General features: G+C 41.8%; 1 protein-coding gene across 1 annotated transcript in view; it reads right to left on the bottom strand.

The window, feature by feature from the left end:
• Nucleotides 1-15,914, bottom strand: part of MAP7D3 (MAP7 domain containing 3) — a 42,257-nt gene extending 26,343 nt beyond the window's left edge. Inside the window, exons 1-3 of the mRNA XM_068411701.1 lie at nucleotides 15,770-15,914; nucleotides 1,640-1,741; nucleotides 708-788 (exon numbers count right to left, since the gene is read on the bottom strand). Of these exons, the coding sequence (XP_068267802.1) occupies nucleotides 708-788; nucleotides 1,640-1,741; nucleotides 15,770-15,854 (268 nt within the window). The 5' untranslated portion in view covers nucleotides 15,855-15,914. The remainder of the gene's footprint in view (nucleotides 1-707; nucleotides 789-1,639; nucleotides 1,742-15,769) is intronic.
• Nucleotides 15,915-24,827: the final 8,913 nt, after the last annotated feature.

The following is a 24,827-nucleotide window of genomic DNA, read 5'->3' as shown; positions in this document are numbered from 1 at the left end:
CCGTTGCTGTCTGTCTTTGCTTTTCTGTTAAGAAACAAACATACAGGCCAGAGAGACACCACTCCTCACAGGCTGGGAGACCAAGAACCAGGACTGCAGGGCATACTGTGACCCCTTCATCTCTTGCTGCACGTACATGCACTGATTCATGTCACAAAGAGCACAAATCTGGGCAAGAGTTTTATGCTCTTCTCTAGGTCTCAGGTTCTTTTCTAAGATAAACCATATACTGCTGACACTTCAATCCAGAAGTCATTTTGGTGTGCTACAAAACAAGGGAAGCAGTGTTCCAGGCAATCAAGGCATTCAACTAGCTAAATCTTTTTTGGTTTTCTCTGAATCGGCATTCCCCAAACCTCAGTCATCAGGGCTACAGGAAGCAGTTCTAAGCTGAAAGTTTTCAGAAGTGTTTTTGTTAAGGCTTTCAATAAGAAACAGGCTAAATTTGCTTGGTGGTCACTAAGAAATGTAAGGTCAGAAGTGACATACAGCTTCAAGAATCTAAAAATCTCTGGCATGTTTTCCTCTCAAATCTAACACTTCTCCATTCAGGTTCACAGATGGTCACTGATGAAAGACCAAGAACAGACCTTGCCTCTTCTCCCCAGCCAGCTGAAAAGAGTGACTGAACAAGGAGTAAGAGAGTAAGTTATTCCTTTATCACAAACATTTTAGGAAATTATATTTTAAATGAAACATGAAAATACCATGTTGCTTTTCCCGCTCTTCTCTACGCTCCCTGGCCAGCCTTTGTCTTTCTTCTGTTCTTAGAGCGGAACCATCTATCACTGTCAAAAGAAAAATTGAAGACACATAATTGTCAGTTATTTTGAACATTCAAATTTAAATAAAAAAGTCAAAAGTCTTTACTATCAAAAGGATAACAGAACTTCCTAAGATATACACATACCATCAAAGCACTGCACACTCTATACAGAAATTACAGATGTCATCTGAAAAATTCATAGGAAGCTGAATACCCTCCTTTTTCCCCTTTCCATTCCCTCACAACAACCAATCCACTTTTTTTTAACAGATGCAGCAGAAAGCAGACACAATATTAAAAGGCCCAATGCACACAGTCAAAAGAAAGCCTGAGCAAAAGCCAGACGTGTGAGAATACACCCTTACTCCAAATTCAGCTCTGATCCTCATTCTTCTACATATTAATTCCTATGATCAAGAATTACAGGAATCTAGGAAAACTCAATCTGAGAACAGATAGTTCACCTGTCATGAACAATTCAAAGTGCTGTAGGATAGCTAGTTTGCAGGCTAAGCAGAACCAAGACTGCTTAAGTCTTTGCAGGCATAAAAACTTGAATTTCAGCAAGAAGTGAACTGGTAACCTGACCAGAGCACAAAAAAAACCCAAAAAAACCCATTTATCTTTGTTGTTATGCCCCGCTGAAAAGATAGGCAACTTCACCAACTGAACTCTGAGCGAGTCAAGAGCAAAAGTCTCTCATTAAAACCAGACCTTCAATGAACACATGCACTATCTACCAGGTGCTTTATGCTCTGATGCCTCCTGAAGAAAGAGCATCAAACTTCTTTTTAAAAGATGTTTTATTCATTCCCTACTAACTCTCCCTTGTGAACTCAGTACTTCATTAAGAACAATGACCAATAATTATACCTGGTTTAGTTGCTGTCTTTATATTTATTGAGGTCTGGACTGCAATAGGGCTAACACCACTTTGGCTTCTTCTTTCTTCTGCTATAGCTTGGGCTGCAGCAACTGTGAGAAAGAACCATTCCATATTAAGAAAAGCTCTACAACCAAAACTCATGAAATAAATATCTAAAATAAACACATGAAATTCTATTTGAGGTTGCAGATCCTTTCATTAAATAACCAACTTGGGACTGCTCAACTTCTAAGAAGAAAAAACTTGTCGAATGAGACTTCAGACTTGGTACAGCTTTTATTTGTAAAAAAACCAGTTACAAAACCTTATGCTTTAAAAGGACTATAGAGTTTCAAAAAAATCAAACTTATTGAATAACTTTCTAAGAAGAAAAGCAATATTTAGCAAAGTTATGAGTCTGGCACACTTAATAATAAAAGCCCTTTGCTACCACATGTGTATTTACAGGCTGAACACATATATGTCATAGTTGATCAGCATTGGTAGAATCATATTCTGATGAGAACCAAGCAGGGAAAGGTTTATGAAGATATTTCATTATTTCATGACATGAAACAGAAAGTGGATTAACCACATAAAGTAAACCATTAAGGGATGCTTACAATGTACTTCTAAAACTGGATCTTCAAAAATAAATTTTAATTATAAATTAGACGCCAAAGCAGTAATTTGAGCATTTGTGCAGAGACCCATGCACCTTATTCAAGTTTCACCATGGTGAGTACAGCGAACTGCAGGGCTACAACTCCCAGTTAATCATACAGAAATGAAATGCTAGCAATATTAATTTTGCTAAATAATGAAACCCATTAAGAAGTCAGAGAGGCTAATTTACTATATCACTTTCCACAGGATTTCTTTATTTTGGTATCAACTTTCACTTTAACTCATCACCTTTTAGGGTGTGAAGGTGAAGCGTTACAGGGGAAGCAGGCAGGGCAACCTGCAAGACAGCATTACCCCATCTTCCTGCACAGCTTTGAACAAGAGTGTCCTTACAGCAGTGACACCTTGTTCTCACCTTGGCTGACAGATACAGGGAGATTAACTTGGTTCTTACAGAAAAGCCCAGCTTCGGGAGAAGCAAGAGAACACACCACGCAATCAACTAAACGGGAGAAAGCGGAAGTCGATGCCTGTTTCAAACAGAAAAGGCAATCCACAAAAGTAACGCATAACGTGCCGTGATTTCAACCATAACGTGAAGGACGAAGAGCAGAATTTGGTGTTACATTTAAAAAAAGACGATGACAGCTTTCCCAATGATCTCAGGCTTCCCTTTAACAGAGTAGTGCAGAATGCAAAGGAGGAAGGAAGAGTCTCCCTCTTCTCCATGCATTGCCATGACAACTAGTTGTGTCATGGTAATAACCCTCCCTAAGGCTGTGCCCACGAACAATCACCTCAAAGTGTTTAATCCCATGGGATGTCAGTGATAAATGCTGATTACAATGCTTATTCAGCAACTCCAAATTGTCACCCGCAGCTGTTGCCATGTCTTGAATTAATTTTTCATTGCAGCACCACACAAGAGTCTTCCTCAGTTCCATCCCATACACCTCTGAGGCTCTTTTCAAACAAGCCAGAGACCAGATATACTGCGACACAGTAAGATTACCAATTGGCAAAGAGAATAGCTAAAAAAGGGTTCACTGTAATTTCACTATGTAGACCAAAAGTCAGTCAAAAAGCTGATTTTGTACAGTGCTGCACATCATGTGGGTGGGAATCTAGCCCAAAAACTCACCAAGTGGAGAACAACAAAATTATATATTCTCAACACAATTAGACGTGAAAACAGCCTGAGGAAAACCAGCCTACTGCATCTTTTTCTGAGAACAAAACTATACAGTCAGGGCATTTATATCCAATGACACTGTTGTAGATCACAAAGGCTGACAGACCATAAGCTTCTTCAAATACCATTTAAAGTTAAAACAAATACAGAAACCCAACTGCATCTTTTCTTCAGCCTCCATCAGCAAGGGAGGAGGGACACGAGGTGTACAGGCAGACTGAGCCAATGCAGCCCAGCCCAGCTGGGAAACGAGCTCAACAGAATAAATTCACCCTACACCTACACCAGGTTTAGTTAAGACCAACCCTGAATTTTGCCTCAACTCTCAAAGTTTAAACATTCAAATTTCTGTAACAAAGTTACAGCAAGAAGCTGGCTGCTATTTAAACAGGTACAATATTCACCTTATTTTACTTGCAAAAGTATTTTATTATTAGAAATCTTGCTGAACAAACCAGTCATAATGGATGTAGGGGATTATGTATTTATTTATTGATTTAAAAATAAACAAACACTTGAATAATGTTCATGATTAGAAGGCACTCATTTAAAAAAAATGTGTCATATCTGCAAAGCAATTAGTCAGCTCATCTTAATTAATTAAGGTCGCAAAAAATTACTTGAGGTTCTACAAAACAGGAAAGTGGGTTACAGAAACAGTACAGCTTGCAAAGGACACAGAGGTGAAAAAAGTCTAGAAATACTTAGCCAAAGGATTTTTGTATGTCAGGGGTTTTTTGTATGTCAGTTAAAAAAACGTATGTTCCCTGCTTAAATGCTTCGTTATTTGCACAGGAACAACGTGCTTACAAATTTGAAAACCGCAGATTTAAAGGCACTAGGAGCGCACCTTCGTGTTACACAGAAGCAATTCATTTAACTAACAGAAAGTTAGAATTAAAAGTGAACAGGGGATTTGAGCAAAAGGTTATTAAAAGGGGAACAGCCATCATATTAGGCGCATCCCCAAGATGTGCGAGCTCCATTTCACCAAGTCTCAGGTCAGCAGACAGGTTTTACAGCCCCTGTCAGTTTTATGGTAAATTTACAATATGAAATGATGACTGTCAAAATGCACATTCTACTACAGCACAAGAAAATGAATCACATACTGTTGTACTCTGCAACCTTTAAAAAAACACAGATTTTAGTTTGCTTTAAAATTATAAAAGAAATCTTAATTTTAAATACATTTAAATATTCTTTGGCACGGATGACTATAATTTTTTTACCTACTTTTCCATAATGAATGCAGCAGTCTGCTATGGAGCGAGGTTTCACTGAATAGAATTTTCCACAAAATCTAACTATCTCTGTAAAATAAGCCTAATACTTCTGTAATGAATCAGGAATAGGAAACCAGTTAACAACCATTTCACTACAACCTGTGTCATGTGCTGCATTACTGGGGGGTGCCTTCCTGGACATATTCAGTTAACTTCCTGGAGAAGTAAAATTCTCCTAGAGACAAATGAAGTCTCATTTCTATTCTAAGCTTCCCCTCCCACAATAGACACTAAAGGCTTTCACAAATATAATTTGTGAATATTTTACAGAATTCTACCCTTAAATACTTCAGCTAAAATTAACAAAAGTACAAGCCACACACGTGGCCAATGATAATATTTGCGTTCATGCACAATAAAACAGGGCTGTTTGGAACATAAAATGGTTAGGTAATTTGGGAAGCAGTTTTCCTTCTGCACCCTCATCGCCGTTCAGCACTATGTGTCTGGCCAAGCGTATCGTGGATAAACCAAAACAACGAAGCACCAGGAACCAGCCGCCACGGGAGGTTAAACGCGCCAGATAAAGCCGACTCTCCCCATCCCACCTCCCAGCTCACTGTAACACCAACCACGCGGCTACGGTGGCACCTCCCGTGCGCTGAGCATGACGGCACTTCCCTTCGCTCATCAGGTTTCCGATATGCCCTGAAGAGACCAGGGCTAAAAATAAAACTTATTTCTATTTCAATCCTTGCACCAAGTTAATACCCTTGGCCTTGCCAGGACTGTCAAAGGACCCACACAGTTGCTGTTCTTAGTAAACCTCGTTAGGGACTGAACCAGCTCCGTCCCTTTGCACAGCGAGGTTTAGGGCTTCCATCCCATCGCCTCTCCCACTATCTCTGACCCAGCCGGACGCTGCCCCGCTCGCTCCTCCCCTCCCATGCCAAACCACGAAAGAGGGCAGAAAGTGCCGACTTTCACAGAAATCCTTCTGGTTCTTATGATTTAATGACTCATTATGCAAAACAAACAAACAAACAAATCTGAGATGAAGCCTTTGAAACGAAAGTTAGGAGGTCTCCTGCATCTTAAACATTGTTATGAATCGAAGTGTTTTCAAATAAGTTTAAAGCAGGTAACAAGAAGCCAATACGCAATGTATAAAACAAAACAAATTTGAATTTCCCAGCAAATATCTCTGATTTTATAGCAAACTGTGTCAAATCTGCAAGGTGCCATTTCTGTCTTGCTCCACTACAGGCAGCTACTGTTTGTCCAGCCACCAGTAATCCTCTTCAGCAATGGTGTTTGGACCCTATTTCTTTTAATAGTTTTTGTACATGCTTTCAGGAAAGCAGGGGCAAGTCAGTATTCAATTTTGAGATTTCTGCATAATGTCTTTAAGCTGATTTCCACTTGTTAATTAAGACAGGTTAAGACAAATGGATACAAGATCATACAGTTAGATGGTTTCAAAATCTGATATTGGTTTCATACCATTACTCCCTGTTTAAAGGAGAAGGATGCTCCCTCACATAAGCAGGTAGACAACACGGAAAGCTCCTAACGAGGAACAGAAGAGTCCTCTCTGCCTCCATTCCTCTTTTCCCTTCCTTCTGTCTTTCCCCATTGATCCTCACATCCCATCTTTGGGCTGCAAGGACTGAGAGGATCCACAACCAAACATGTCAGCCTCCCAGTAGGCACCTTCTGACGGACCAGCTGGAAGACAGATGGTTCTCCTGTTTTGTCTGGGCAGTCACCAGATGGGAAGCACACAGATCTCCAGAAAGCAGCGCACGCTATCTCTCAGCTTCAGCAGGCCAGAAGAGCTTCCTGTTGCCTCATCCTTATTCCAGACTCTATTTGCACTCTTTCATTGTATATTTATTCCTTGCATGGGATACCTATTTTATTACCTTTATGTGCTTTCCTCCCCTTAAGCCCATCTCTGCAGCTAATTCTGTACGACAATCTGGTTTTCTTCCCCATGTTCAAGGTAGTTCAGGATGATTTCTTCAGTTCATCACAAGTATCGATCCCACCGGAAAACTGCTTGACACAAGCATTCCTTTGTAGTGTATTAATTAGCAGCTCCACAAGTAAGTATTTGAGATGTATTTGCAAGAATGTAAGTTTTTACTTATCCTTAAACATTCATGCTCAGATTAAGAGCTAGAAACATTAAAAAAATCACATCATTAACAAAACACTACTTATTTCTTGTAAGGAAACCTACAAAGATAACGGCTGAAGCAATCTCAAAGACATGTTACTATATTTGTTCAGCCTAGGGTACACTCAGAGAGGCACCAGGAAGGTAGCTAGAGTCATTTGTGGGTTGATCTCTGTACACTTTTCCCTAGGGGAAGCACACAATGTAAACCAAACTTGAATGTAGTAAGAGTACGGACCAAGGAATCAAAATTTGTCCTTAAAAGAACTGGCAGCCATCTCCCAAAACCTTCTACAGTCAGAGATGCTACACCATTGTCCGACAGCCACATCAGATGAGTACTATCCTTAGTCCAAACACTAGTGGTATGTACTGTGAACGTATCTCCTATGGAGGCCTTATTGATTCCTGCTGTTGCTCATATTCTCTTATTTTAACCTTGCTCACACTGCTCAGCCCAGAGTTACGCTTCTTTCTGCCTAATGGGAAAAGCAACTGCCAGCACAACGCTTAAAGAGGACAAAGAGATGTCACCAACTCTTACAGAAGCCATCACATGGTTGGTAAGAAGCACTGCCTGTACTGTGTACCTGGGACTGACAAGCTAAATCCACCCTCTTCTTCAGAAAAGAGATCCAGCTTCACAATTCAGGGTTCTTTACTACTAAGGTATGTTATTACTCACCACTTGAAAGAAATAAACTGAACCACGTCAGACACTGTACTCTCACTCACTCACTGGCTTTCTGCTGCCTTCCCCTTTGCCACTCTCTTCTTCCCCAGAGTTCTTCCTCATCTTCCCAAAGCAACATCAAAAGGCTTTGCATTCAGCATGATCCACTTGTCACCTTTTTTTTTCTTCCCAAAAGAACACAATCTTTCACCATCCCTTTTGACATAACATGATTTGTACAAAAAGGCTCTCCAAAGGGGACACTTCTCCAATTCACACATTCCCAACTCTCTGCAAGCTTTAATGCAAGTCAGATCATTTCCCTGCTCTACTTGGCATTAGTTATTAATCAGTTTATTGCATTGTGCTCACCAAGCTTATCTGTACAATGACCTCTCTTTAGAGCTGATGCTTCCTACATAAAGGATACACAAGCCTTACAGTCCCAGTCGTGTTCTTTAGCAAATGGCCACACATCGCTGCTGTTTCTTTGCTGTCTAGCAGCACAGTCTTAATAATACACAGCCACAGGGAAGCCAGAGATTTGAAGAGCTTGGAATGCTCATTATGTTTCCCAATGAAAGAGCAAGGCACTAAGGTATTTACACTCTCTGAAAATTCTCCACCAGAATACATTAAGGTTGCATTTTAGATGTAAAGAGAGTATTTCTGCACAAAGTTTCTGTGGCTTGGCAACTACAAACTCTTCTCTCCAACTGCAAAACAAACAGAAATTGCTTTCATCCACCTTGAGTGATTTCTCTTAAGGATATATTAGACACTGACTGCAATGCTGATGCAATGAACTATAAGTCCCTTGTGAACCTTCCCAAGTGTAACAGAAATCAGTATTTACCTGTTTCTGCATAGTGGAAATTCCAAAATATCCTGGACTAAAACAAAAGCAGTTTCTACAATAAATATGCCCTTACATCGTTTCAACTGGATTTACCATGAAATATAGTAGTTACGTGGCATAACTTAAATGCTTATATATAGGTGTATACAGAGTACTCACTCCAAACCTGACAGAATCAAAGGTTTTACAGCTACAGGATGAAAAAGGTAAAATGGTGGAGTTTTAAACACAGAGTGGAAGATTATTAGTATCCACTCTGCCGTACAGATCACTTTCTTTCTTTACTAACACTTTCCAACGCCTCAGGCTCCTGGAGTACACTAGGAAAAAAAAAAAAAACACCAACATGTTTTGTCCCTCACATAGGACTCGCTTAAAAGATGTCAGAGCAGCCCCACTTCTAACACGCACTGAGCAGTTTAGTTCCTACCGTAATTCTAGCTCAAGTGTTGGCAAAAGCTAGATAGCGAGAAACCAGCTAGCTCTGCTTCACTCCTCCAACTCTGGAGGCTGCCTTAAATTCACTCCTGTTCACGCTCCTGCACAGCTACCGCAAAAAGTAACTTCAAGACAAACTCTTGCTCTCTTCTCCTCTTTCACATCTGTTTTCCCCATTGTGTTATTTTTGCACTCTCCCTAACACTGGAAATAGCTAACTTCTACCTGCTACCTCCCCCTTTCCTAAGCAGTCTGGTTTCTTTTGCTCGCTTGAAGCACGTTCTTGTAAATGCTTTTGTCCTCTTGTTTGCAGGCTGGCTATTGTTTAATACAACCAGCCCAAACAATGCCAGCAAAGAACACAGCCTAGCACTACAAGTCACAACTAACTTGAGACAAACCCTGTGAAAATACCACTTTGAGAAAACACCATTTAGATGGAAGGATAATAGCTCCTTTACATGACAGCAGTGAAAACTACTGCTTTTGCCTTTTACACTTGACAAATTTCTAATGGCAACTTTAGAGCTCATTCAAACACTGTCTCTGCTTCAGAAGAAGAGGGACTGTGTTGGCACTTACCACCAAGCGACCAGCCCTCCACACTCAAATCAAATCCCTCAATACAGCCGTGCACCAGAACAGTGCTACAAGACACTAACAGGTCCACCGTGTGTTTAATGCAGCAAACCCACTGGCTAAAGCAGAACACGGTGGTACAAAATGTGAAAGGAATTAAACTGCAAGTTTTCTTAGAACTATGCTTAACCTAACTAACTAAAAAATGAAAGCTCTGAGGCATTCCACTACAACTAATGTAAGACCCCAGCAAAGTAATCACAAATCAGTCCCTCCCCCAAACAGCTTAAACAATGGGTAAGTGAAAAATGACAAATGGGTGTAAAAAAACCAAGCAAGATAAAAGGGCAAAAGAGACCAATAAAAAGACTATATTTTTGCTTAATTCATTAGCTAGTGGCAGGAAGTCTTTCACAGAAATCTGAAAGTGAGTAAGGTCACACTGGCTGATCCGGTCCAGAGATGATCTTCCTCAGTTTTAAATGTCCAAAACACAACTTACATATTGATCAACACTGTGCTGCAATAATATGTTCCTTTAAGTAATTCTCTTGGCAAAACTAAGCAGAGGATAAACTTTCAAATGAATAAATGTGTTCTATTAAATTATGTTCTTTAACTATAAAGATCTCTATAGGATCTCTATATTCTTGTAGCCAGTCCCTCTCAGACTTGGGAGAGGAATTTTAACACTTGGAAGCTTTAAAACACTTGCCCAGAGAAGGCAATTCACAGGCTACCACAGTATCTTTGCTCCCTCCCAAGATTCAGGTCAGTGCATTTAAACAGCAGAGAGTATCAGTAAATCAAGAGCCAGTTAAGTTCATAAAACAGTATTTTAGAAGTTCCCTGTGAATTATGAAGGCAGAAAACACTATGAGGAAAGACAAAGGTATTCTGAGCACAGCTAGCAGCAATCATTTACTTCAAAGCAACTGCAACTGTGTGATCCTTCACCTGGAAAGCAGAAGTTCAAAACTGACTGGAAAATGAAAATAATTCAGAAGAAATCAAATGTCGAGCAACCTGGCCAGCCTTCCTTAAAGGCAAAAGCTTGTGTCCATTTATGTACACTGCGAACACCACAGGCATATAGGGTGGATGGCTGAGGCATGATGCAGGGCAGCTGAGGCTTCTCTTTCAAATTAAACCACTTTGAACAACACCTGATTTTCTTCCATGAATCCCACACTCTCAACAAGTTAATCGCCAGCATCTAGAACAGTTCTAATTATCGGACAGGCATGTGCAAACACATTGAAAGCGTATCATCAATTAGGAATTACCTGGTTGTAAGCTGCATAATTGGAAGCTAAATGGTGCTAATTTATTTGTGGCAGACCAGGAATTTGAAGTCCTCAGTTTGTTTTTAAAATATTGCAAGTCATCTGATAAGTCATATTCACAAACGTCATTAAAATTGCATGGTCAGAATTTTATTTGTCAGGATATCCTTTCACAACAGGACCGCAGGCATCTCCAACCATTTCATCAAGTTTAAAGCCAGACAGCAGCATTTGATACCCCTACGATTATGACTAACCCAGAGTATTTCTTCCATTTATCTCATTGTAACCCAGTGCTTTTCTTCTTAACTCTCTTATCACTTTTAAGAACTGAGAATTAATAATAGCATATCAGTACTTCAAATATTCCTGTCTGTTTTGTTTTTGAAGAACACAAGTGTATAAAGAAGCAGCAGTCCTTAATTCTAGTCACATTTTAAGGCTATGCACAGTTAGGGATAGTACAAGCCACAGTATCTCCAGGCTCTCACCGTTAAAAGTTCAGAACCTTGCAAGTCATTATTTGTTTAATACTTCCATCTGAATGGAAGCATGGAATACAAATTTATATTTTGTAATTTTAACACATGAAGAAATATGAAGAGAATGGAACATTCCATACAAGAAATTTAAAAAAAAAATGCTGTATAAGCATATGGTTTTGAGTTTGGTTTTTTTTTGCTTTCAGCAAGGAGGTTACCTTTCTTGAATGCATTTGGAGAAATCTCAAGAATTTAAAGTTTTAAGTTAAAATAAAACCTTTTTTATAAACCACTTACAACTGGAAGTAATCTTCAAAATGTTAAGCACCTAATACACAGCATATATCTTTATGATCAGCATGAAATCATCCACACTCCGTACTATTGCATTTCCATGAACAAGAAGAAAATGAAATTAAGGCTCACAGCCATTACAATTACATTAAGTTCTCAGCCTGACTTGGGAACGTTCTCTCTCACCACCGGGATCAACATGAGATCCAATTTCCGTGCAGTTCTTTGCATTTATCACCTTGGCACTCTACAAAGCAGTGTTAAGTACTACTTCCATGCAGACAAAAAAGATGAAGCGCAGAAAAAACTAAAAGACCTTCTCCAAAGTTATTAGGAGCCAGACAAAACAAGAAACTGAAGCCAGACCTAGTGATCCCCAGTCACTCGGCCACCTTTGCTCCACAGATGGAACATGTACGAGTCATTTGTACAAACACCACCAAGACAACTGAAAGCTGAAGATGCTTTTACTGTAGCATCCCCATGCTATCAGAAACCTGGCAGAGGAATAGTTTCCTTGTCTTGCAGCTTCCCAGACAAGTTTTGAAGCCCACCTCTACTCACAACCACTCTGTAAAACTCAAAGGCTTTCAAGGATACAAATTCAAAAGTAAATTCTTTCTCTCTTCCAGCAAGCAGCTCTGATGCAGAGGTCAATTCATCGACTGTCTGACTGACAGACACTTCTGGATCCCAAATAATTTTCTCTAGACAGCACTCACCAGCTTCTGTTGTGGGACTTTGCCAAGACTCTGCCAAGGAGTTCTCTAGTACTTCCATAGGTGTTGGTACGAACTTGTGTTCTTAAGTTACGTTTTATACCTATCACCTAGAGACCAGACGAATCTGCGCATGTTCCTGCCGACTTGCTTGAGCAACGAAGTTTCGCTATTAGTTACGCATCCAGCCTTCTTTTCATGTCAATTCTGTACATATGCATTTGGTAAAGGAGTTACCAGGAACTGTGCTCCAGGCAAGATAGAGAAAACCAGACATTGTTACTTACGCAAGAGGAAACAACTGATCAGACAGACTGAAGACGTTATTTTATTAGACAACTTCCAACCAAACTGGACTTGGCCATGCAGGTAGTGGGAATTATGCCTGCAGCTAGACTTATTGAAAAAGGCACTTCATTTTTGTTCCATCTCTTGCAATAGGTTTCCCAAAAGATCATCTAGATCTTGGAAAGGAAAATATACATATAGCATTTTAAGATACTGTTTTGAACAACCTTCACAGCAGTGAAGATTTCCACACTAGTGGAAATCTTAGCAACAGCGAAGCCAAGCTCTGGCAAAAGCAAATACACGTTCTCCACCACTGATACTACAAAAGACATAACCAGAGATTTTAGTATTTCAATGAAAATGAAGATAAAACAATAAATGTAGGCTACAACAGCTTAAATTATATGTATTTTTATTCTGATTACCCATACTACTCAAGAAAAACCTCACTTACTGGGTAAACCACATGTAACTGACTATTCCTTTCTTCTCAAATCTAAACAAGCTCAGCAGTGCTTATGCTATTAGAATAGGTGCAAAAATTCCTCTTCATCCCTGAAGGATGACAGCAACAAGCACGGATCACAAGAATGGAGTAAGAAAACTGCCATTTGTGCACTGCCGTTTCACAGTGTACAATCACAATTAATTTCTAATGTTAAGTGATGTTCATGCATCACTGATAGAAATGTTAGCTGGCTTCCAGCTGTAGTAGCAAATTCTGCTTTTTGTAGTCCACCTAAAGGAAACAGGATTGGACAAGTGTGTAAGGGCAGAAAATTACTGCAAAGGAATTGTAGAACTGACACAGCAGGCGTGATTTGGCCTGCAGAATCTTAATTACAGTTGAAATTCAAAGAAAGAGAAACATCTTTTCCTTACCTCCATACTAGCTTGAATTGGAAAAATAATTCTCTTTAAACTAACCACATTGGTACAGAAGTTAGTAACAAGTGGCACCATGGGATTCTACACTTTCAAGGCCTAAAATAATTAACAAGCACCAATCAGCCACAGATCAAACCAGTATCAAGAGGCTGGTAACAGAGAGCGGAGGCAGGGAACAAGAACCCAGCAGAGTCTTGCAGTAAGGACCCACAAAGGAACCTATGCAGAAGGTAACTATACAAAAGGTATACATACACCTCCTCGCCAGACTACCAGAAAGAGTCGTGCTTTCTCAGCAAGATGCTGCTCGTTTATATTTATTGTCTTTAAACGTGAGATTCCCACCTAGAAGTTCACTGGCAAATGACCAAAGGTGCATGGCACTATATTTGTTTTGTATAGATGACTGTTCTCCAGATTGATTAAGACAGTGAAGTACATAACTGCCCACAGACCAGCAGAAACTGGGTGCAGGTATTCCAGTTAGCAGGTGTTTTGGAACTGAAGCTCTCCGCACAGCCAACTGAGCTTAGAAAGGCAGAAATTTACACCCATCTCCGACCGAGAGAGGTTCCTCCTGCTGTCTTTTTTTTTCTACATCTTCTCCAAACAGCTGCAGTATCAGACTCGGTTGCTGCTCACAACTTCTCCAAACAGCAGCAAATACAGCGGCAATTATCTTGCAAATTCCACTGTTAACCACTGAATTGCAAGGATGATTTCTAAACATCATTTGCTTTCCCCAGGGAGCGAGGGAGTGCTACTGACAAGTCAGGAGCAGAGCTGCAGTGGCCTGTACGCTCACAGACAGTATTGCTTCAATTCACATTAGCAATGAGTTCATCTTCGAGCACGTAACTGCTAGAAATGCATTCTATGTAAATTGAAGTTTAGATTCTCGTTTAGTGACTTCTACCCCCTCAGGGAAAAAAAAATTCAAGGTGTAGCCTTTCCAGGATCTAGTGAGGGGGGTTGTTTTTGTTTTTTTTAACATGATGTACATATTAGAATATGTGCATATCTAAGGGAGATGGAGCTGCCTGGTTCAAGGAACATTTCACCTCTGGTTTTGGGACTAAATCTAGGTCATGACAGCTGTCAGCAAATGTGGATGTCCATCTTTAGAAAAACTTTGGAGCCACAGTGTAAGTACATCCAATACACAAAAGGAAATTCAGCAGTTCTAGCAGGAAGGATAAAGATTAAATAGACATGGTCTGTGCAGGTGAGAAGCGCTATCTTTTGGCAGATCGTTATCCTTCTGAAGCACTAGGTTGTCTTAATTTTTAAAGAGAAATAAAAAGTAATTAAATAATATTTCTGACACACAACACACTGAAGAAGAAAGACTGCCAGACGAGAGTTGTGCATTCAGGACCTTTTGCCAGCACTCTTCTTTATGCAATTACACAGGTACATTGAAAACAATCAAATGAGAGGCTGTCAGAGCAGTTTTTGTACATAGTCCAAGTTAGCTAGTTTAGATCAGACCATAATTCTCTTTCCTTATTTATTTTTTTGTCTGGGATAAGAAAATGTTCATCTTTTCTAATGGCTTGCCCACAAAGCAAACGTGTGGAAATGTGCCATGAAATTACACTTGGAACCTACATCATGCATGCACAATACTCATTCAGAGTATGATATTATTAAGGACCTTAAGTATAAATAGGCACATAAACACACCCAAGGACAACACCAAAGCAGAGTTTCTTTAGCCCTCTTAAGACACCGGTTCAAAAAAGTAAAAAAAAAAATAAAAATTAAGGCATTATCCAATCTTTGATTAGGAATCAATGCCACAGACTGTCCCTGCCTTCTGCCCTCGGGGCTCGGAGCAGTCACCGGACATATCGCTGGGACAAACCATCTGCAATAGCTGCCAGCCCGAACGCAAGAGCCACCAGAGAAACCGAGAAGTTCAGACCGCCAAGGAGTGGCGAAAACCGGGCGATTCGTGTAACGAAGCAGTCCTGCAGCCGCCTCGGCTGCTGCCTACAGCTGCGAGAGGTCCCAAGTCAGCAGTTAACGCCTGGAGGTGGGGGTGAAAAGGACGCTCTACAACCCCACAGCCCCGTCCGGGCCGGCGGGCGGGGAGAGGGGCTGGGGCCGGGCCGCCCCGGCGGCGGGAGGCGGGAGGACCGCCTCTCCCTCAGCCCGCCGCAGCCGGACACAAAGCCCGGCGGCCTGCGGCGGCCCCAGACCCGCTCCCGCTGCCCGCTCGGCCCGGGAAGGGGCCGGGCGTACTGCGGGGCGCAAGGAGAGCGGGGGGGCACCCGGCCCCGACGGCGGGCCGTGCCCTTGGGCCGCCTGAGCGCGGGGGTCCCCAGACCGCCCCCGCTGGGACAGACCCCCTCCCCCCGTTTCCCCTCCCGGCCCGGGGCCGCGCTGCCCGCTCTCACCCATCTGCTCCCGCAGCCCCTTCAAGGAGGAAGAGAAGGAGGAGGCAGAGCAGGACGGGGGGGCCGCACCGCCGCCCTCCGCCATCTTCAGCGCCGGGACGCGCGACTGCCGGCCGGGCAGAAGGGGGACGCGGGAGCGCAGTGCGCAGGCTCCGCGCCGCCCGGCAGCGCCGCCGCGGGGGAGGGCAGGGCAGGGCAGCGCCGCGCCGACCGCCCGCCCGCCCGGCGCCGGCTCCTCACAGCGCCCGCTCGGCCCGGCCGCTCGCCGGGGCCGGGCAGGGCGGCGGTGGGCAGGGCCTGGAGGCCGGGGCGTAGCGAACCCCGGGGCTGCCCCTCGCTGCGGCGGCGTCACAGGTCTCAAGCAGCGGTGGCGCGAAAGGCGCTTTCCTCCCCCCTGCGCCGTCCCGCCCGGGGCGGCGCATGGTGAACAGCCGCGGGAAGGGGCGTCGAAGCCGTTAGAAACGGGCGCTCCACGGGAGCCGTCGTGGTCCCCCGTGGACCTGGCCCTGAGGAGGGGCCCAGCACCCCTGGCCACCTCAGAGCCGGCCCACCCTCCTGCTGTGGCCTGTGCCCAAGGCAGACGGGGCAGCTCAGCTACCCACAGGCCAGCGCATGGCAGGTGATTTATGGCCCCACAACAACTGCAAACCTTATCCCACCATTAACGATGATGAATCGCCTTCCGATAGGGAGCTCCCAAAGAGAGAGACCTCTCGGCCAGCTGTCCCAGGTAGCGAGCCATTATAAACCGTCCACCTGTAAACTCCCTTTTCCAACAAAGAGGCTCAAGAAAAGGGGAAGTGGGGTAAATTTTCAGACGATGGACCAAGTTTTAGTCTCAGCTTGGACAGATGAGAGCTGGAGATGGTTCAGCGGAGTTACCTTGCTGTAGCAACTGCAGTGTTGGCCTGAAGCAATGGAAAATATGCACAGCTGGACAAGCTCACAAAGGTTGAAGCTGCTGGGTGCTGCAGACAATTTGCTCGGTTTGAGTGGTCTAAAGGTGAAGCACGTCCCGGGTCCTATGGAAATTCAGGTTCACTGGATTCAAAAGAAAACAGCCACCAATGTACAAGTTGGGCTGTACCCGCTGTGTAACTGAGCGCTCACTGGCTTGTGACAGGGCCAGGGGTTAAGTCCTGTGTTTAAAGCACCACTGGTTTTGTACGTGTTTCCAAAAGAAGAGTAGGGTAAGGGTGAGGTGGTCCTGCCAGTTGGGGAAAAAAATTACTCAAACCCAATTGATTGAATTCCCAGATACTGTTTTATGTTAACTTGGATTTGTCACCCAGTTGTTATTTTGCTGCCTACTTGTTTATCAATGAATTCTGGAATAGACTTTTCATTTTGCCTCTGGGTTTGTGCTCTGGGAAGAGTGAGGATCCATGGCCATATTAAAGGGTAGGTTTTTTGGGCCTTGCACAGAAAAATCCCTTTGAAATCATAAATGGAAAGTTTACCTGTCAGAATTAGCCCATAAATGGGAAGAATGCAGAAAAAGTAGTAGTAGGATCATGTAGTGTTTCAAGAGAGTGAAAAGGAACCTTACAAAAATTCAGAGCAGAGCTCCATTTTAACTTGAATATTCAGACCACAGACTTGCCCTGTTCTTTGTTTCTTATTTGTTATATTGGCTTTCCTCACTTTAGCATGTGTGTACAGGGAATCCTTTGTCTGTTGTTTCCTCTCAATGTTAATAGAATGCCTATTATTATTTAAAACAAAAGGGCAGCTAAAGGGGAAAAAAACCCCTAAACATTCTGTGCCAATTTTCCCAAGTTTGTGTTTATATGTAGTAATAATACCTTGCCACTTAGCAATCTCAACGTGCTTTATACACAAATTAAATTTCACGATTCCACTGAGAGACATTCAGATGTTATCCTCATTTTACAGATGAGAAAACTGAGTCACTGAAATCAAAGCTTCTAGTTATGTCATCAACAAAGCAGCACAGCAAAAAAACCCAGCCCAGTTTTCTTGACTCCTTGTTCTGTATCCATGTCTTCTTCTGTCTTCCTTTCATCAACAACTGTCAGAAAATATCACCAAAATGGTTTATGTTGATTCTCTACAGGCATGGTACAAAAAAATTGGTCAAACTACCTGACAGAATGTAATTTTTATGTTTTTACAAGCTCTGTAAGTAATGTGTAGTTATGAAGCTGTACTTCCCATATCTGTAAAAATAAAGTGCTCATGAATGTTTTGGGATGCCTTTGAATTTTGATTAGATTACATATATTTTCCTTAACTTACAGAATTTCTTTAACACACTGTGCTCAATGTCTATTTATCCATTTTTGTTCCTCTGAGAAAAGTGAGACAATTGGCATGGGAGGAATCACTCTGCTGAAGGGAACACTTACAAATGGAACGGGCAGCTAAAATTAATTTTCAAATGAGATCGTATTCTCTGTTCTTTCCATTTCAACAGACACATATACAAGAGGCCTCAGTGCTTGCAATTTAACACATCTGATATTCTGCACATGCAAACCTTCAGAGTAGAAGGTATAAATTACAGGAAGGGAAATAAACTGAGTGTTGCACACTCAGGATATTTGTGGTGGGACAGTGGAGGCTGTAAACTTAAAATAAAAAGGCCAAGCACATACAAATTCATGAGAGATAAAAGGACTCTTGAGGTAGAAATGGGGCATTGTCCCTTCCTGCTCTCCATACATATACGTACTGCTTGATATACATATCTTTTATCTTTAGGCACACAGGAACTGAGCTGAGAAAATCTGCCCTGCTGTGGAAAATGTGTTATCTTTTTCTCTGAGGAGAATTTAGGAATGTTTGAGCTAATGTTTCAGCAGTTGGAACTGTAACTTCCATCTTATTTCCTGTTTAACCTTGTTTCTCAGATTTTCAGTTCGGTCATGCAATTACTGCTTATGCATTTTTAGTGGAACTTCATTAAAATTTTGACCTTGCATGGCTCCAGCAGCACTTGCAATCATCTTCCAATTTTGCAGCATTTGCAGCTTTGATTGCAGTAGCTGATTTATTCTAGTCCTTTAAAGACTGTCCTTTTTTCCATTGTCCCTGTGGAAAAGTGAATGATTTAATTTTACAGTCATTTCTTCTGTCCTTTTAGTTTTCACGTGATAGTTTCTGACAAAGCTTTCAAAAATGTTTCAGGCTGAATCAGTGATGGGTGCATATTGGCATTCTGAGATGAAAAACAATAGAGCCCTGGCACTGCATGCAATTTGAGATTCCAGGGGATTTATACTATCCATTTCAGTTTAAGAAATATAAAAACTAGTCAATATAATAGTAGCTGAAATTAGTCAAGTAGAAGCTTGCACATGTGATGACCCAGATGCAAAAAAAAAAAGCTAGCTCAGAAAATACTTAAGCCATTGGTAGGTCTGGGGAGGGTGTTGGAGGAAGAAGCATCCACCCATTAATCTATTTCCTACCCTGTTTCCCAAAGTATCCAGTGTTACACATCATTAGATGTTGTGCTTGACTGGACTTAGTCTGAAATCTGGTAACACAGATTTTATATTCTAGTTAAAAAAAAAACCCAAACAGATTTTCTGTGAGCCTACAGATCCTAATCGCTTTCATCAATGAAGTATCTAACAGTAAAACGTTCATGTGTGTTCAACTTCATTGATGTCAGACTCTTGCTGAGTGAGAGCTAAAACAAGAAACCAGGGAAATTAGATGTGTCTGTGTATTTGTATCTGTGCATAGGATTTTGAAAAAATATGAAAAATTGTTTCAAAATGTTCTAAATCCAAAAGCGTAAGGCATATATTGTGACAGATTATAGTGGGTTTCCTGTGGTGACTGTAACTGCCATGGCTGATGGAAAGAAAATGGGTGGCATGAAAACTACTGTAGCCGTCCAACCTTCTTTCCAAATGGGCTTTAACTGCACATTCTTGTTTATTACTCTCCTGCTGGGACAAGTACCTGCAGCAATCTGTGTTACTAATACATCTCTACTCTAAGGACCTCATTTCTCAGTCTTGGCTCAAGTTGACTTGTATTTATCTGGGTGGATAATTCCTTAGATGTCAAGTTATCAGACAATATTGTTTGATACAAGAGATACAGAATCAAGCCCTTAGTTTGTCCTTGGTCCAGTATGTTTCTTAGTTACCTGGATGATGGAATGGAAAGCACCCCTGTAACATTTGTAAGCGCTGCTGATATGTTAGAGGACAAACTTAGAATTCAAAATGGTCTTGAAAGTTAGAAATATAGTCCGGGAGAAAATGAGGAGAAATAGGGACTGATGTAAGGTAAAACATTTAGACAGGAATAATTAATTGCAGAAAGACAAGACAGAGAACAGCTTGCTAAATAGCAGATAGAGCAGAAAATAATCTGGGATGTCACAAGCTGAGCATGAGTCAACAGTGCCATGGTATTGTGAAAAGGCAAGCGCCCTGCCTGGGCACACAAACAGAAGGGTGGCCTCTTGGACATACAGCAGTCCTCCACGCAGCTCAGCAATGGTCAGGCATCAGCAGGACTACTGTTGGGGCACTGCACTAGAAGATAAAAGCCAGTTGGAGAAGATCTTGAGGAAGTTAACAAAAATAATGAGAGGACGAATGAGGAAAGTTAAAGAATTGGGATTTTTTTTTTTAGTCTAAAGAAGAGGCAAATGAAGGGTGATAATCTGCTTTATTTGACTGAAGCCGAGAGACTAAAAGACAATAGACTTGATTTTAATCAGGGAAGATTAATATTTCATTTAAGGAAAACATTATCAGGTAGGGATAGGGAAGCATAGTGGGATAGATTGACGGGGAAGCGGTAAAGGTCCAACACTGGAAATCTGTGGCTGGATGAGTGTCAGCCCAGAAAGGCAGCTCTGAGCAGAGGGCAGGAGGAGGGACTGCGTGACCTCTTGAGGTCTCCAGCTCTGTGTTTCTGTGACTCTACAGTTCCTGCTTGTGAGTTTTGGGACTATTGGCCAGAACAAGCATTATTCAATGCAAGGATTGCAGAACTGCCTTCTAAATTTAGATAGAGCATAGTAATTGGTGACAAAAGACAAAAGAGTTCAAGGGAAGGCACCGTGATCATGTGGCTCCCTCGGGTAGCTGGCAGAAAAGGTTTGACGTTTCAGTGCATGACACCAGTTCTGTATCTTAGATCATCCTTTGCTGTATAACAGTTTTGTAAGGACAGGAGACCAATTTGTACAGAAAGGAATAAAGTGAGAAATTACATAGACATGTAATACATGTGGAAACAGGTCTGCTCCTTTCCTGTCTGTAATCCTCTGCATGCCCACCAGTTCTCATTTCATAGAATAACACCTATGTGTTGTGCCTTAGCATACATATTTCCCATGAAATCCAAATTTTAGTTATTACTGGGGTCAAAATAGGGCTGTAGAAGTCTGTTCTCACCATCTCTTGTCTTTTCAGCATTTATGTGTCTATTTATTCTATGGTTTTCCATCAAGCAGAAGTTCTCTCTGAGGTTGACAGTTACTGTATTTATGTGTATATGTGTGTGTGTCTGGTAGGTTGAGCACACTGAAGGTAGCAAACAAAGTAAATAATAAAAGTTAAGCTCTTGGGCCAATTTTGTTAAAGTGACTGCCTAAAGAGCGTGTGTAAAAGCTTTATCTGTTCAACTAAACTGAGATGCTCTGTGTTCAGGTGCTCACTGCATGTGTAAACACCTAATGCTGTCATCGCTAGCTGTTTGTATTGCCACAGTGTCTAAGAGCCTGCAGTAATAGTAGCAAACAGGGACAGCAGTAGGCTACTCCCTGCCCCAAAGAGCCCAAATTTGGTCCAGAATTTGTTGCAGGATCTGTAGAGCAGCTGGCTAATTTTGAAAATACTTTTCTTATATTTGCTTCTGTCTTGTCCTGCTCTGATTTGGAGCAGTACATTTCCCAAGGAAAAGATACAAGGTGAATCAGGTCAGTCAATTTTCTTAAGGTACAAATCCCATCACACTGAGTCATTGTACAGATGCTGCACTGGCTCTGCAGATTCCAGCATTTCCCTTTGCCTGCAGCACTATGTGGTAATTATTACTGAATCATTTGAAATTATCCAGAATTTTGATGTGATTACTGTCAATGGCACTAAGTAATACAATTCTAACAAACTGAACACTGATATGGTAATCCTTATCACTTATAACACCAAACATTTTAATCTTATCATCATGTGCTGATGAGATAATATATTCCAGCAGTGGCTTTTTATGAATATTGTATTGTTCCAAGTGGTAGAGATAAAACACCACTGTGGAGAGTTACAGTATTATGCTAACAGTGCTGCACATCTAACTGAGAGGACGTTTTCTGAAGACTCTTAGATGACTCCTCAAATCTATGTAATGATCTAAAAATCCTTCTGATTGATTCCTGCCTAGAAGTGAGTTCTTATGGGAAATTTGAGAATACAGAATAATTTTTCAGTTATCTGAGCATGAAAATATTTCTCAGTAACTCAATGCTGCTTAGATGTTTTTCTTTCTAACAGCTCAAAGGTGGCTTGTTTTGAAAGATCAGTTTTCAAAGAAGTCTCCTTGGACAAAAAAAGAAGAGCAGTCAGTCATGCTAATTTTATTATGAGCGAAGCTCCTTGGCAGAGGAGAGGAGAGTCCCTGATAACTGCCTCACTGCTTTTGGAAAAATCAAAAATGAAGAGCAGGTGGGGAAGGTTCTTAGTGCAAGCATAGAAACTTTGTCTGAAGTCTTTGCTTTCCTAAGCTGACGTTAGATGTTTGCTTGGAGTTTGAAGAGTGGCTCTGCCTGCAGTAAGAATGAGATTTGTCAGGAACAGCTCCCATTTCCCAAGCCCTGTGTAGACCTTCTGCTTCGTATCACCACCTGCTCTTCCTAGATTTCTTGGCAGGCCTAGATTTAATCGCCTCGTTACATTGTCTTGATGCCCTGTGCAGCTTCAGTATAGGCAATGTGCAGCCTTTTGCTGGGCCGTTCCCACGGCAAAGGAAAGCAAACTCCAGCCAAGGAGAACCCCGGCAGTGACGGTGACACTACCCAGCTCACAGAGGGGAAGAGGAGGAAGAAACCGCTTTTCAGCAGCAACAACACAAATACACCAAAACTCAAAAATCCAATAATGATTTTATTAATGCACTTAGTAGCTGGAGCTACTTTAATCCAAATTTCAACTTCCTGCAGTATTTTGGGATTTACCCACTGAAAATCCCTCCTTTATCCCAATGCCATCTAGCTGCCGTTCCAAGCAGCTTGTAAGGGGACCCTTGCCCTGCACATGGGAGTGGGCACTGAGAAGTTGTGGTTTAGGATGACTGCATCCAATTTGCTTTCCTCTCTGTCAGAGGCCAAAGATGTTCGTGGTGTGAGATGGATGCTGGTAGGGCTGCACAATAAAAGACCGTATGCGTGTCTGGCACAGATGGGTGCTGGCTGCAGTCACAGTGTTGAGAAGCTGTGGTTCCGTTTCTTGTCTGGGAGTTACAATCTGTTAATGCTGCTGCTGGATCTGTCTCTCCCCATTCAATTAATTCAACCTTACCAAGTTCAATATGAGGTAAAGGCTATAGGTCCTATTCAGCAGTATCAACAAATATTTTAGCTCTTAAATTACTTCATCAGTTTTTAATGACCAATTTCATACTGAAATAACACTTGGGCAAATGCAGAGTAGTTCCTTTGTGTAAGAAAAGTATTTAGAGAAGAGGCTTTAGCAGTGTAGTTGTTACTGAAATCTACGCTGTTCCTTCCTGTTTTGGCTTGGACATGGCCGCTTTGGCAATTCCCACTGCCGCCTTACGTGGCTTGGAAAGACCCTGGTCTCACAGGCTGCTTTTCCATAGACCCTACCTTGTCCTCCCATGAAATAGGCCCTCTACTCCTGACCAGCTGAACGGACTGAAGTGGGATTCTGCAGATGAACTCGGCAGGGACAGCAGGAGGCCCATGCCACAGTTTTAGACTGTAACACTGTGAAGCTCCTGTATTCCAGCACAAAAAGAGGGCAAGGAAATAAATGACTCCAGTGTTTGTTTGTTTTGCCTAAAGAAGCTTCTTTGTAAGCGTATTCCACATGAGTATTCTTCTGTCCACGTAAAATAGATTCCTTGTGTCTGAATTTAAGTCTCTGTATATTGTTACTTGTGCAATGGCTTAGAAATACTTTAGAGGCATTATCTAGGAGCTTTTATGACTTCTCTCACATATTTCCTCTGCCTCCCTGCACCCACACATCCATGCACACATAGTGAGAGATGCAGGGTCAGATGCTGATCAGACTTCTGCTCATTTTACACAAACAAAACTCTCTTTTTACACTTTTTTCCCCCCCTGAATTTAATCCAAAAGTCTATTTTGGACACATTATACAGCTCTTGGTAAACACTAACCCAACGAGACCTGTGCTACTGAGAAAATCAGGACCTCAGATTCTGGCAGGAGTGATAAGCAGCTAGATTTGGAGCTGAGCGCCTTAAAACACAAGCATCAGCCCATCTGTGGCTGGTTTTCCTGCCTGGTAGGGTTGTTTTGTGGAGTTGTTGCTAGAGAGTCACAGCAGTGCCATTTATTCTTGAAACTGTGGATTGCATTGCAGGGACAGCCATAACAAATTGTTAGCATCTGTCATAAGCAGGTTTCAGGCTTTCCCATTTGGATTACTCTTCATGTAAAGCTCTGAATGATGACATGGAGCAGGAAGAGAAAGGCCAGAGGTTTCTCCTTGAGCATTTTCTAATTGTCTCTCCCCCAAAAGTTAACCATTCCATGATTCCCTTGGCTTCACATCTGTATTTAATTTCAGTTTTGGGAAGCCTTCAAGATTAAAATATAAAGAAAGCATTTCAGCTTTGAAGCTATAAACCAAGGAGCACTTTGCTGTTTGGGGCAATCACCAAGCACTAGGGAATGTGCATGCAGAGTTTTCCTAGCAGAAATAATTTTCAGCTGTGAGCTGCAACAGAGGTAGGCTTTCCACCACAGAAAAAGGACATGTGCTCTATTTGCAAAAAAGGAAATGAGTTAATCAAAATTAATATTATAAAAATATCAGTTTTTAGCAGGCAGGTAACAAGATGTCCCTGCCTGGTCTAT

The sequence above is a fragment of the Nyctibius grandis genome, chromosome 13 (assembly GCF_013368605.1).
Source record: "Nyctibius grandis isolate bNycGra1 chromosome 13, bNycGra1.pri, whole genome shotgun sequence".
Taxonomy (NCBI): Eukaryota; Metazoa; Chordata; class Aves; order Nyctibiiformes; family Nyctibiidae; genus Nyctibius; species Nyctibius grandis.
This window is presented reverse-complemented; position numbering and strand designations above follow the sequence as displayed.